The 14,325-nt window shown below is 44.1% G+C and overlaps 1 protein-coding gene across 4 annotated transcripts in view; it reads left to right on the forward strand.

The window, feature by feature from the left end:
- Window positions 1–14,325, forward strand: part of ankrd28b (ankyrin repeat domain 28b) — a 39,545-nt gene that overhangs the window by 14,075 nt on the left and 11,145 nt on the right. For all 4 annotated transcript variants that reach the window (XM_031811864.1, XM_031811865.1, XM_031811863.1 and 1 more), the window contains exons 3-9: window positions 5,027–5,105; window positions 5,743–5,813; window positions 5,926–6,126; window positions 7,355–7,442; window positions 13,169–13,311; window positions 13,530–13,742; window positions 14,143–14,221. In XM_031811864.1, coding sequence (XP_031667724.1) covers window positions 7,355–7,442; window positions 13,169–13,311; window positions 13,530–13,742; window positions 14,143–14,221 — 523 coding nt within the window. In that variant the 5' untranslated portion in view covers window positions 5,027–5,105; window positions 5,743–5,813; window positions 5,926–6,126. The remainder of the gene's footprint in view (window positions 1–5,026; window positions 5,106–5,742; window positions 5,814–5,925; window positions 6,127–7,354; window positions 7,443–13,168; window positions 13,312–13,529; window positions 13,743–14,142; window positions 14,222–14,325) is intronic.

The raw sequence follows: 14,325 nt of genomic DNA on the forward strand, positions 1-14,325 counted from the left end.
GAGCAGACTTGGTTTGTCTCAAAATAAGACCGTTTTAAAGGGCTGTAGCCTTTTAGCAGGGTTTCCTAACCTTGGTCTAGGGGGCCCCCCTTGGGTGCACATGTTGTTTTTTGCCCAAGCACTATGCAGCTGATTCAAATAACCAACTCAGCATCAAGCTTTGATTATTTGAATCAGGACCAAGTTTGGGAAACCCTGTGTTCAAGTACGTACACTACAGTTCAAAAGTTTGGGGTCACTTAGAAATGTCCTTGTTTCACTATATTGGATCACTCCAATATATTGGTATCACTTCGCGGCGGAGGGATACATCCGAGGTGAGGATTTACAGATTTACTCCAGTGTACACTTGTCACGGCTGGGGTCCGCCCCTATATATAGACCCCACGGCCGCGATACACATTTTCTCGGTGGACATCCGTATGGTTTGAGGTACAAACTTTCTGAAGTTCGCTTGGGAAGTCACTGGTAAGTGTAATATCTTGCGTGGAAGTATACTCACTGGCTGTTTGCAGCTCTCAGTGCTCTCAGAACCCTCTTCAGTGCTCTACTCGATGTGTATGGTTGATCTGTATATTCCGCCCGTGGTTTGTCTTGCTTGTGTTTCGTTAGCGTTACACTACAACTCCGTGTGCATCCATTAATATATTGGTTGCTCTTGCTGCCACAAACAGTATTTTACTTACACAACTTGCTGACTGGCTTGTTCTGTGTGTTGTGAATTGCTTTAACCTTTCTAGCGCTAGCGGAAGCCCTCGACAACATTCCGCTGAAAAGGCAGCGTGCGAAATTCCAAAATATTTTTTTGAAATATGTAACTTTCACACATTAAGAAGTCCAATACAGCAAATGCAAGATAAACATCTTGTTAATCTACCCATCGTGTCCGATTTCAAAAATACTTTACAGCTAAAGCACAACATATGATTATGTTAGGTCAGAGCCAAGTCACAAAAACACACAGACATTTTTCCAGACAGAGATAGGAGTCACAAAAGCAGAAATATAGATAAAATGAATCACTAACCTTTGATCTTCATCAGATGACACTCATAGGACATCATGTTACAGAATACATGTGTGTTTTGTTCGATAATGTGCATATTTATATCCAAAAATCTCAGTTTACATTGGCGCATTACGTGCAGTAATGTTTTGATACCAAAACATCTGGTGATTTTGCAGAAATACTCATAATAAACATTGATAAAAGATACACGTGTTATTCACAGAATTAAAGAGACTTCTCTGTGTCTCTGCCAGACCACTGACTCAGATCTCATGAGCCCCTCCTTTATAGTACAATCCTCAAACCAGTTTCTAAAGACGGCTGACATCTAGTGGAAGCCTTAGGAAGTGCAACCTCACCCATATCTCAATGTGTATTCGGTTGGCCAAGCTTTGAAAAACTACAAACCTCAATGTCCCACTTCCTGGTTGGATTTTTCTTAGGTTTTTGCCTGCCATATGAGTTCTGTTATACTTACAGACATCATTCAAATAGTTTTAAAAACTTCAGTGTTTTCTATCAAATACTACTACTAATATGCATATATTAGCATCTGGGGCAGAGTAGGAGGCAGTTCACTCTGGGCACGCTGTTTATCCAAAAGTGAAAATGCTGCCCCCTATCCCAAAAAGGTTAACATGCCGTTCTCTGCTAATTACCCTACAGGTTTTTTTTCTTGTTCTTTCCCTTGCAGAATGTAAGAGTATCGTGGTGGGCTTCCACTTCGTTGATACATTTAACTTTGGAGTTCCTTAACAGAGTTACTCCATATGGTGCTGTTTTGTTTTCTGCTTGGATATTAAACCAGCTAGGTAATATCGCAGTTGGCGTAAAAAAACAAAACAACCCATAAATCAAATCCATTATCTGGTTGCGTTTTTTTGTCAGCCTGTTTTTTGCAGAGGTACTGGGTAATTTATCAAATGAAAGTTCATTTGTCACGTGCGCTGAATACAACATTGAAATGCTTATTTACAAGCTCTAACCAATAGTGCAAAAAAGGTATTAGGTGAACAATGGGTAGGTAAAGAAATAAAACAACAGTAAAAAGACGGGCTATATACAGTAGCGAGGCTAAAGTAGGCATACAGACACCGGTTAGTCAGGCTGATTTGAGGTAGTATGTACATATGGTTAAAGTGACTATGCATATATGATGAACAGAGAGTAGCAGTAGCGTAAAAGAGGGGTTGGTGGGTGGGACACAATGCAGATAGCCCGGTTAGCCAATGTGAGGGAGCACTGGTTGGTCGGCCCAATTTAGGTAGTATGTACATGAAAGTATAGTTGGTGACTGCATATATGATAAACAGAGTAGCAGCAGCGTAAAAAGAGGGGTTGGAGGTGGGTACACAATGCAAATAGTCCAGGTAGCCATTTGATTACCTGTTCAGGAGTCTTATGGCTTGGGGGTAAAAAAAACTGTGGAGAAGCCTTTTTCTCCTAGACTTGGCGCTCCAGTACCGCTTGCCATGCGGTAGTAGAGAGAACAGTCTATGGCTGGGGTCTTTGACAATTTTTAGGGCCTTCCTCTGACACAGCCTGATGTAGAGGTCCTGGATGGCAGGCAGCTTGGCCCCAGTGATGTACTGGGCCGGATGCACTACCCTCTGTAGTGCCCTGCGGTCAAAGGCTGAGCGATTGCCGTACCAGGCAGTGATGCAACCAGTCAGCATGCTCTCGATGTTGCTACTGTAGAACCTTTTTGAGGATCTAAGGACCCATGCCATCAGAAGCCGGCAGTGAGGCTTCAGTTCCTCGAGAGGCTTGGAGGGGCCTACTCACTCGGGTAGCCTCTGCACTGGACATCAAACTAGTGGACAGTTATGACTCTCCATTTGTCTTCATCTCTGCTGAGTTCCGTGAGGCCTTGCAGGGGGGGCACAGAGGAGCTCCTCCGGGATGCGATGGAGGTGTCTCGCCTGCTTTCCCTGCTCCAGAGGGATGTGGCCTGCTCCAATGGACGGGCCATGGCGCAGGTGATTACCTCCCAGCACCATCTCTGGCTGGCCCAATCCCGTCTGCCAGCTGTTCTCCAGAACATTTGGCCCAGGGGTTAATGAAATTCTGGAGCAGACCGATGAGGTTCATAGGGACCTAATGATCCAGGAAAAAATAGCGTTTTATAACGTAACGTCATTTTTTTAAATTAAAAAAGTAGACGATAAACTTTCACAAAACACTTCGAAATACCTTTGTAATGCAACTTTAGGTATTAGTAAACGTTAATAAGCGATCAAATTCATCACAAGGCGATGTATTTTCTATAGCTGTGCCTCTGGAAATGATGTCCGGATAAATCTCCACCAAAATATCCGGTCGGAGACCGGAAGAAATGTGATGCCTCGTGTCCGTTTGACAAAAACAATTCGTAGGCAAATGACAAGACTGTTGACATCGTGTGGAAGCTGTAGGTACTGCAACCTCTGCTCCATTTAATGTGGTTCACGTTTAACAATGGGTTGAAGTGGCGCATGGATATATTTTCCCATTTTCAGTGATCAGATTTTCCTGCGCTTTTCGATGAAACGCAAGTTCTGTTATAGCCACAGCCGTGATTTAACCAGTTTTATAATCGTCTGAGTGTTTTCTATCCACACATACTAATCATATGCATATACTATATTCCTGGCATGAGTAGCAGGGTGCTGAAATGTTGCGCGATTTTTAACAGAATGTTCAAAAAAGTAGGGGGTAAGAGCAACAGGTTAAAAGAACCCACAAATGCTGCTCCAAATAATCAACTAGTCTAAAGAAGCAAGAGCGTCAAATTCAAATTAAATTACTATACATATTTAACTTTCATGAAATCACAAGTGCAATACATCAAAATAAAGCTTAACTTGTTGTTAATCCAGCTGCCGTGTCAGATTTCAAAAAGGCTTTACGGCGAAAGCAAACCATGCGAATATCTGACAGGGTTCAGCACAAAAACAAACAGTTAGCAGCCAAGTAGATTAGTCACAAAAGTCAGAAATAGCAGTAAAATTAATCACCTACCTTTTGATCTTCGTATGGTTGCACTCACAAGACTCCCAGTTACACAATACATGTTTGATAAAGTCCCTCTTTATATCCAACATTTTTGTGGGTGCGTTTTGTTCAGTAATCCAATGGCTCAAATGCAGTCATAAAAGGCAGACAAATTCCAAATAGTATCCGTAAAGTTCGTAGAAACATGTCAAACGATGTTTATAATCAATCCTCAGGTTGTTTTTAGCCTAAATAATTGATCATATTTCAACCGAACAATAGCGTCGTCAATATAAAAATTTTAAAAAAAAGGCGCGCTCTCGGGATTGCGCACCAAACCGGTTGGGGACTTTCCACTGACCTCTCATTGAAACTGCTCATTCTCCCTAATTTTTCAGAATAAAGGCCTGAAACAATGTCTAAAGACTGTTCACAGCTAGTGGAAGCCATAGGGAATGCAATCTGGGTCATAACCAGTGGATAGGCTTTAAATGGAACAGCTATTTCACAATAATAGCACTTCCTGGATGGATTTTCCTCAGGTTTTCGCCTGCCATTTCAGTTCTGTTATACTCAGACATTTTAACAGTTTTGGAAACTTTAGAGGGTTTTCTATCCAAATTGACCAATTATATGCATATCCTAGCTTCTGGGCCTGAGTAGCAGGCAGTTTACTTTGGGCATGCTTTTCATCCAAAATTCCAAATGCTGCCCCATATCCTAAAAAAGTTCATCAGGACAATAGTTTTCATCTGTGCTAACATAATTGCAAAAGGGTTTTCTAATGATCAATTAGCCTTTTTTAAATGATAAACTTGGATTAGCTAATACAACGTGCCATTGGAACACAGGAGTGATGGTTGCTGATAATGGGCATCTGTATGCCTATGTAGATATTTAGTGTAGGCTAGTTAGAGCCATAAATATCCAGCTGTCATCTGAAGTATCCAAGCCATAATGTATAAACGAGTACAATTAAAATCAAATGTATCCATACTAGCTGAATATGAAACAGCTATGACACTTCTTGGCTCTTCCCTACAGGACAATGAGAAGCGGACACCGTTGCATGCCGCTGCCTATCTAGGAGATGCAGAAATTCTAGAGCTACTCATACTATCAGGTACGGTTATCATTGAAGAGAAGGATTACACTGACTTCTGTTTTGATGCTTGTGTTTGAATGTGACCATTTCCCTCATACTTACCATTAAGATCTTATGTCCAGTCGATGTATTTACAAAAATGAAGTCATTATACTGAAGGACATTGACAGCTGAAACGTCCCAATTTTAACTTGATTAGTGAAGTATCAAGATTTTAATTCGTCGCACCTGTTCCTCCCAAATGTCCTCATGATTTTGGTTGCACCTCGTCTCACGTTGGCTGAGCTCCTTCTACTCCTCTCCACTCAGTGACATGACATTTTCTTCAGAGTGTTGCTGTGTAATGAAAGTCCAATTCCCAGAATAGCTCTCTACAAGAGGCTTTGAGTGCATTCTAAATGGCACCCTATTCCCTATATAGTGCACTACTTTTGACCTGAACCCAATGGGTAGGCCTATGGGACCTGGTCAGAAGTAGTACACTATAAAGGCATTAGGGTGTTTTGGACACATCCTTTCTGTGCTCCAGCTATTTAAGATGTTGCCTTATTAACCCCAGTGGCCTAACTAACCTACGTCCCCGTCTCCCCTGTCCCCCTTTTGTCGGTCTGTGTCCCCCGTCGGTCTGTCACCTGTCTTTCTGTCTGTGTCCCAGGAGCCAGAGTAAATGCCAAAGACAACAAGTGGCTCACTCCTCTGCACCGGGCCGTGGCTTCCTGCAGTGAGGTACGTGTACTGATAGACACACCTGTGCATATGTGTTTTACTGTTAAGTGTGTTGTGATTTTAAAATGCACTTTATACAAAGTTGAACATGATTTGAACTGTTCTCCTGTAGGAGGCAGTCCAGGTGCTATTGAAACACTCTGCTGATGTGAACGCCAGGGACAAGAACTGGCAAACGCCGCTCCACATCGCTGCGGCCAATAAGGCGGTCCGCTGTGCTGAGGCCCTGGTCCCTCTCCTCAGCAATGTGAACGTGTCGGACCGGGCTGGGCGCACGGCGCTCCACCATGCAGCCTTCAGCGGACACCTGGAGGTTAGCAATTAGCATGGACATGATTACACACTGTAGTCTACACTTTATACCTGTCCTATCCCCAGGTTTATGGTGCATCCGATTAGCTACATTGGTTGAATGTAGGGCTGTGACGGTAATTGGATAACCTTGACAGTTTTGGATGAAGACCACCATGAAAATAAAATTACAGTCAAAAACGCCAACATGTTTTTATCAACTTTATTTTGATGTAGATATTCTTTACCCATAACAGCAGTGGTAACTATTTATTATTGTTTTGCTGACTTAGTCCATCTATTAAACTGTATACATCTCTTCTCCAACTATATTTTGATGCGCCACACTCAGCAGATCTGCTCTGTGCTGATAGGAGAGAATATTTTGAAGGTCAATTCAGTTCATTGGGGAGGGGGTGAGGGGAAACGTGAGGACCGGGTGCTAACTATAGTATCTATAGATCTATCACCTACAGGCTGGGAGTGGGTGGGTAGCCTCTGCCCTTCACCTCTGACCTTTCTCATTGTTACAGTAGGTTGGAGGAGTAAAGGTGAAAAATATGGCTCTCATTGCAACACAACAAAAAAGCATACCATCACCTTTTTGGGCACATTTCAGTTTCAAACCTAATGACGATTGAGACCCAGATGACTTGGACCAGCCTGTTTGCAGAATATGCGCAAAACCTTTAGACTAACATAGTTTGGAAAGCAATTGGCTATTGCTTCAAAGAAAATACCAATCTTTAGTTGTATAAAGTGTAGTAGAATTGCATGATAAAAAATGACTTTTCCCATGAAAAGAAATATCTGATAAAGCCTAGCCTTAATCCACCACACGCTGCATTGAACAGACCTTTTTTTGCGAACAGTGATTCAGTTATATTATTAGCCTAAATGATGACTATCCAATTTACTAATCACATTAACAAAAATGTCATGATGCATAGAATGCTTTATTATATTCATGGTGAAAATTAGCTTCCCCTTAACTTGAGACTATGAGCAACACAGTTAGGCCTTAACACTAATGTTTTCCTTTGCTAATGCTTCCCCCGTCCGTCTGCTGTCAGTTATGTTGATGACTGTGTACATACGGCACACCAATCACCGACACCGGAAGTCCCATGACCGTCACAGCCCTAGTTGTATGCTTGCGTTAGTTCAAGAGAGGCTTTGATGCCAGATTTTAGCAGATTTTGCTTTAGTTTTCCTCAGCCTGTGTTTTGTTTCTCTCCTTTTCCTGTTAGATGGTGAGGCTGCTTCTCTCCAGAGGAGCCAACATTAATGCTTTTGACAAGAAGGACCGCCGAGCAATCCACTGGGCTGCTTATATGGGTAATGAGTTGACCACATCATTTACATTCTGACTAATGTGACGGAGTCCATCCAAATCATCTTGGCTCCTGGACTTCTGTCCAGGAATTTCAAGGCTGCGTTGAAACAATGACTGGTAAATGATCCAAGACCAGCTCAGTTAGTCCCCACCGTTGTGACAATGAGTCGTACATTTGATGCAGAATTATGACGTGATCTTAGGGGCATTGGCAAACGCAATGTAAGTCATTTAATTGATGTACCCCTAATTGCACCCGACTACATCTGTTTATCCTACAGCTATTGTATGCAGTAATCATGAGCCCCTATAAACCAGAGTTACACTGTTAGCACTGAGGTGGTGTGCAATAGTAGGAAGCCCACTTTGTGCAGGGTGAGCTGCATAATCAGCTCCAATGTAAATGGCATGAAGTCTACCTCTGATAAGCTTCCCAGGAAATAATTAAAAACAATTAAGCAAAAAATAAAAATGATAAAAATAGCCCACATTAACATATGTAGCCTAAGAAACAAGGTCCATGAAGTCAATAACCTGCTTGTAATAGATGACATTCATGTTCTGACTCTCTGAAACTCACTTAGATAATACCTTTGATACAGTGGTAGCAATACATGGTTATAACATCTACCGAAAAGACAGAAATGCCAACAGAGGTGGTGTTGCAGTCTATATTCAGAACCATATTCCTGTAAGTCTTAGAGACGATCTAATGTTAAATACTGTTGAAGTAATATGGCTACAGGTTAATCTGCCTCACCTAAAGCCCATTATTGTGGGAAGCTGCTATAGACCACCAAGTGCTAACAGTCAGTATCTGGATAATGTATGTGTGATCAACAGAGAAGTATATTTTCTGGGTGATTTTAAATATTGACTGGCTATCATCAAGTTTGGGGCGACAGGTAGCCTAGTGGTTAGAGCTTTGGACTAGTAACCGAAATGTTACCCGACTTCCGTCATCATGAAATGCTTTGAGAGACTAGTCAAGGACCATATCACCTCCACCCTACCTGACACTCTAGACCCACTCCAATTTGCTTACCGCCCCAATAGGTCCACAGACGACGCAATCGCAATCACACTGCCCTAACCATCTGGACAAGAGGAATACCTATGTGAGAATGCTGTTCATCGACTACAGCTCAGCATTTAACACCATAGTACCCTCCAAACTCGTCATCAAGCTCGAGACCCAGGGTCTCGACCCCGCCCTGTGCAACTGGGTACTGGACTTCCTGACGGGCCGCCCCCAGGTGGTGAGGGTAGGTGACAACATCTCAACCCAGCTGATCCTCAACACTGGGGCACGTTCTGAGCCCTCTCCTGTACTCCCTGTTCACCCACGACTGCGTGGCCATGCACGCTTCCAACTCAATCATCAAGTTTGCAGACGACACTAAAGTGGTAGGCTTGATTACCAACAACGACGAGACGGCCTACAGGGAGGAGGTGAGGGCCCTCGGAGTGTGGTGTCAGGAAAATAACCTCACACTCAACGTCAACAAAACAAAGAAGATGATCATGGATTTCAGGAAACAGCAGATGCAGCACCCCCCTATCCACATCGACGGGACAGTAGTGGAGAGGGTAGTAGTTAAGTTCCTCGGCGTACCCATCAGGGACAAACTGAATTGGTCCACCCACACAGACAGCGTGGTGAAGAAGGCGCAGCAGCGAGGCGCAGCAGCGAGGCGCAGCAGCGAGGCGCAGCAGCGAGGCGCAGCAGCGAGGCGCAGCAGCGAGGCGCAGCAGCGAGGCGCAGCAGCGAGGCGCAGCAGCGAGGCGCAGCAGCGAGGCGCAGCAGCGAGGCGCAGCAGCGAGGCGCAGCAGCGAGGCGCAGCAGCGAGGCGCAGCAGCGAGGCGCAGCAGCGAGGCGCAGCAGCGAGGCGCAGCAGCGAGGCGCAGCAGCGCACTCACAAACTTTTACAGATGCACAATCGAGAGCATCCTATCAGGCTGTATCACCGCCTGGTATGGCAACTGCTCCGCCCACAACCGTAAGGGGGAAGTGAGGTCTGCACAACACATTACCGGGGTCAAACTACCTGCCCTCCAGACACCTACACCACCCAATGTCACAGGAAGGCCATAAAGATCATCAAGGACAACAACCACCTGAGCCACTGTTTGTTCACCCCGCTATCATCCAGAAGCCGAGGTCAGTACAGATGCATCAAAGCAGGGACCGAGAGACCGAAAAACAACTTCTATCTCAAGGACATCGAAACTGTTAAACAGCCACCACTAACATTGAGTGGCTGCTACCAACATACTGCATCAACAAGCCACTTCAAACAATGCCACTTAATATAATGTTTACATACCCTACATTACTAATCTCATATGTATATACTGTACTCTATACCATCTACTGCATCTTGCCTATGCCGTTCTGTACCATCACTCATTCATATATTTTGATGTACATATTCTTTATCCCTTTACACTTGTGTGTGTATAAGGTAGTTGTGAAATTGTTAGGTTAGATTACTCGTTGGTTATTACTGCATTGTCGGAACTAGATGCACAAGCATTTCGCTCCACTCGCATTAACATTTTACTAACCATGTGTATGTGACAAATCAAATTTGATTTGACTTACACAAATGACTGATTGGCTGAGAAATGTATGATAAATGATTGTGGGGGCTGTCTTGTTAGACTTCAGTTCAGCTTTTGATATTATTGATCATAGTCTGCTGCTGGAGAAATGTATGTGTTATGGCTTTATACCCCCTGCTATAATGTGGATAAGGAGTTACTTGTATAACAGAACACAGAGGGTGGTCTTTAATGGAAGCCTATCAAATATAATCCAGTTAGAATCAGGAATTCCCCAGGGTAGCTGTTTAGGCCCCTTGCTGCTTTTTATTTGTATTTTTTACTAACGACATGCCACTGACTGAGTAAAGCCAGAGTGTCTATGTATGCGGATGACTCAACACTACACACGTCAGCTACTACAGCGACTGAAATGACTGCAACACTCAACAAAGAGCTGCAGTTAGTTTCAGTGGTTGGCTAGGAATAAGTTATCCCTAAATATTTCTAACTAAAAGTATTGTATTTGGAACAAAACAAAAAAACTAAACTGAATCTTGTAATAAATAATGTGGAAATTGAGATCACTAAACTGCTTGGCGTAACAGTAGATTGTAAACTGTCATGGTCAAAACGTATTGATGCAGTAGTAGCTAAGATGGGGAGAAGTCTGTCTATAATAAAGCGATGCTCTGCCTTAGCAACACTATCAACAAGGCAGGTCCTACAGGCCCTAGTTTTGTTGCACCTTGACTACTGTTCAGTCGTGTGGTCAGGTGCCACAAAAAAGGACTTAGGAAAATTGCAATTGGTTCAGAACAGGGCAGCACAGCTCGCTCTTGGATGTACACAGAGGGCTAATATGAATAATATGCATGTCAATCTCTCCTGGCTGAAAGTGGAGGAGTGACTTCATCACTACTTTTAGTTATGAGAGGTATTGACATGTTGAATGCACTGAGCTGTCTGTCTAAACTACTGGCACACAGCTCGGACACCCATGCATACCCCACAAGACATGCCACAAGAGGTCTCTTCACAGTCCCCAAGTCCAGAACAGACTATGGGAGGCACACAGTACTACATAGTGCCATGACTACATGGAACTCTATTCCACATCAAGTAACTGACATAAGCAGTAAAATTAGATTAAAAAAAAACACCTCATGGAACAGTGGTGACTGTGAAGCAACAAACATTGGCACAGATGCATGCGCACACACACACATATGGCACTATACAGTTGTGGCCAAACGTTTTGAGAATGACACATTCATTTCCACAAAGTTTGCTGCTTCAGTGTCTTTAGATATTTTTGTCAGATGTTACTATGGAATACTGAAGTATAATTACAAGCATTTCATACGTGTCAATGGCTTCTATTGACAATTACATGAAGTTGATGCAAAGAGTCAATATTTGCAGTGTTGACCCTTCTTTTTCAAGACCACTGCAATCCGCCCTGGCATGCTGTCAATTAACTTCTGGGCCACATCCTGACTGATGGCAGCCCATTCTTGCATAATCAATGCTTGGAGTTTGTCAGAATTTGTGGGTTTTTGTTTGTCCATCTGCCTCTTGAGGATTGACCACAAGTTCTCAATGGGATTAAGGTCTGGGGGGTTTCCTGGCCAAGGACCCAAAATATCAATGCTTTGTTCCCCGAGCCACTTAGTTATCACTTTTGACTTATGGCAAGGTGCCCCATCATCCTGGAAAAGGCATTGTTCGTTACCAAACTATTCCTGGATGGTTGGGAGAAGATGCTCTCGGAGGATGTGTTGGTACCATTCTTTATTCATGGCTGTGTTCTTAGGCAAATTTGTGAGTGAGCCCACTCCCTTGGCTGAGAAGCAACCCCACACATGAATGGTCTCAGGATGCTTTACTGTTGGCATGACACAGGACTGGTGGTAGTGCTCACCTTGTCTTCTCCGGACAAGCTTTTTTCCGGATGCCCCAAACAATTGAAAAGGGGATTCATCAGAGAAAATTACTTTACCCCAGTCCTCAGCAGTCCAATCCCTGTACCTTTTGCAGAATATCAGTGTATATATAGTATATACCTGATGCTTTTCCAGGAGAGAAGTGTCTTCTTTGCTGCCCTTCTTGGCACCAGGCCGTCCTCTGAAAGTCTTCGCCTCACTGTGCATGCAGACGCACTCACACCTGCCTGCTGCCATTCCTGAGCAAGCTCTGTACTGGTGGTGCCCCGATCCCGCAGCTGAATCAACTTGAGGAGATTGTCCTGGCGCTTGCTGGACTTTCTTGGGCGCCCTGAAGCCTTTTTGTTACAACTATTGAACCGCTCTCCTTGAAGTTCTTGATGATCCAAAAAATGGTTGATTTAGGTGCAATCTTACTGGCAGCAATATCCTTACCTGTGAAGCCCTTTTTGTGCAATGCAATGATGACGGCACGTGTTTCCTTGCAGGTAACCATGGTTGACAGCGGAAGAACAATGATTCCAAGCACCAGCCTCCTTTTGAAGCTTCCAGTCTGTTATTCAAACTCAATCAGTATGACAGAGTAATCTCCAGCCTTGTCCTCGTCAACACCTGTGTTAACGAGAGAATCACTGACATGATGTCAGCTGGTCCTTTTGTGGCAGGGCTGAAATGCTGTGGAAATGTTTTTGGGGGATTCAGTTCATTTGCATAGCAAAGAGGGACTTCACAATTAATTGCAATTCATCTGATCACTCTTCGTAACATTCTGGACTATATGCAAATTGCCATCACACAAACTATTAATATTTGTGTCATTTTCAAAACTTTTGGCCACGACTGTACATACACATGGATTTAGTACTGTAGATGTGTAGTAGTGGTGGAGTAGGGGCCTGAGAGCACACAATGTGTTGTGACATCTGAGAATCAAATGTTTGAAAATTGTATAAACTTTGGCAGCAGCTAATGGGGATCCATATTAAATACAAATGTCCTTATCCCAGTGAGTGAATGAATTGGCTGTGTGTTAGCCTCACAGCTCAGATGTATGGTCCACCTCTAGTGTGTTATGTCAGAATGATGGACTAAGTATGTTGATAAGATGGTTTCAGTTAAACTAACATGTAGGTATTGCTTGTGGGGCTGTGTACCACTGTAAACTAACCTCTGTTTCTCTCTTTTCTCTCTTGTTCTGTCTCACACTCTCTCCCCCCCCCCCCCCCCCCCCCCCATAGGGCACATTGAGGTGGTGAAACTGCTGGCCTCTCATGGATCAGAGGTGTCCTGTAAAGACAAGAAGGCCTACACCCCTCTCCACTCTGCAGCCTCCAGTGGCATGATCAGTGTGGTCAAGTACCTCCTGGACCTTGGGGTGGATGTGAGTCAATGCATACATACACCTCCCCGCATTCAACTGTGTAGTCACTGTTCAATTACAACTCCACGAAAAGACAGAGCTCTAGTGTGTTGTAGAATGATTTCCTTTGGACCCAGTGTGTCGGGTCAGGGGTTTTTCCTAACCAAGTGACCTGATCAGGAATGTTTTTGTTCTATCCCCCCTTCTCTCTCTACCCACTCTCCCTCTTCTCCCTCCAGATAAATGAGCCCAATGGGTACGGTAACACCCCCCTCCACGTGGCGTGCTACAACGGCCAGGACGTGGTGGTAAATGAGCTGATCGAGTGCGGTGCCAACGTGAACCAGGTGAATGAGAAGGGTTTCGCCCCGCTCCACTTCACGGCCGCCTCGCGCCACGGGGCGCTCTGCCTGGAACTGCTGGTGGGCAACGGGGCCCACGTCAACATCAAGGTGACGAGACAGGATGATCAACTGTCTGTGCCAAATGACACCCTGTTCCCTATGTAGTGCACTACCATTGACCAGGGCCCACAGAGTATGAAGCCGTGCTGACACTCTTTGCATCCCAAATGGAACCCTATTTCCTTTATAGTGCACTACATTTGACCAGGGCCCACAGAGTAAGAAGCTGTGATGACAACAGCTGCATCCCAAATGGCAACCTATTCCTTTTATAGTGCACTACTTTGGGTCACTGATGCAGCACACGGCTTAGTAGACTTGGACCAAATACATTCCGATACCAATGGATTAATCTTAACAATACAAACTAAATGCAATAAAGCGCACCTCCACCTGTGGTCAGCAGCACAGACTGCAGTGTGAACCATCTGTCTCTCTCTCTCTGCAGAGTAAAGATGGAAAGACCCCCCTCCACATGACGGCCATCCACGGACGCTTCTCCAGATCTCAAGCCATCATCCAGAATGGTGAGTCTCTGTGAATGCTCTCAACAGAATATACACTGCTCAAAAAAATTAAGGGAACACTAAAATGACACATCCTAGATCTGAATTAATGAAATATTCTTATT

The sequence above is a fragment of the Oncorhynchus kisutch genome, unplaced genomic scaffold (assembly GCF_002021735.2).
Source record: "Oncorhynchus kisutch isolate 150728-3 unplaced genomic scaffold, Okis_V2 Okis02a-Okis13b_hom, whole genome shotgun sequence".
Classification (NCBI taxonomy): Eukaryota; Metazoa; Chordata; class Actinopteri; order Salmoniformes; family Salmonidae; genus Oncorhynchus; species Oncorhynchus kisutch.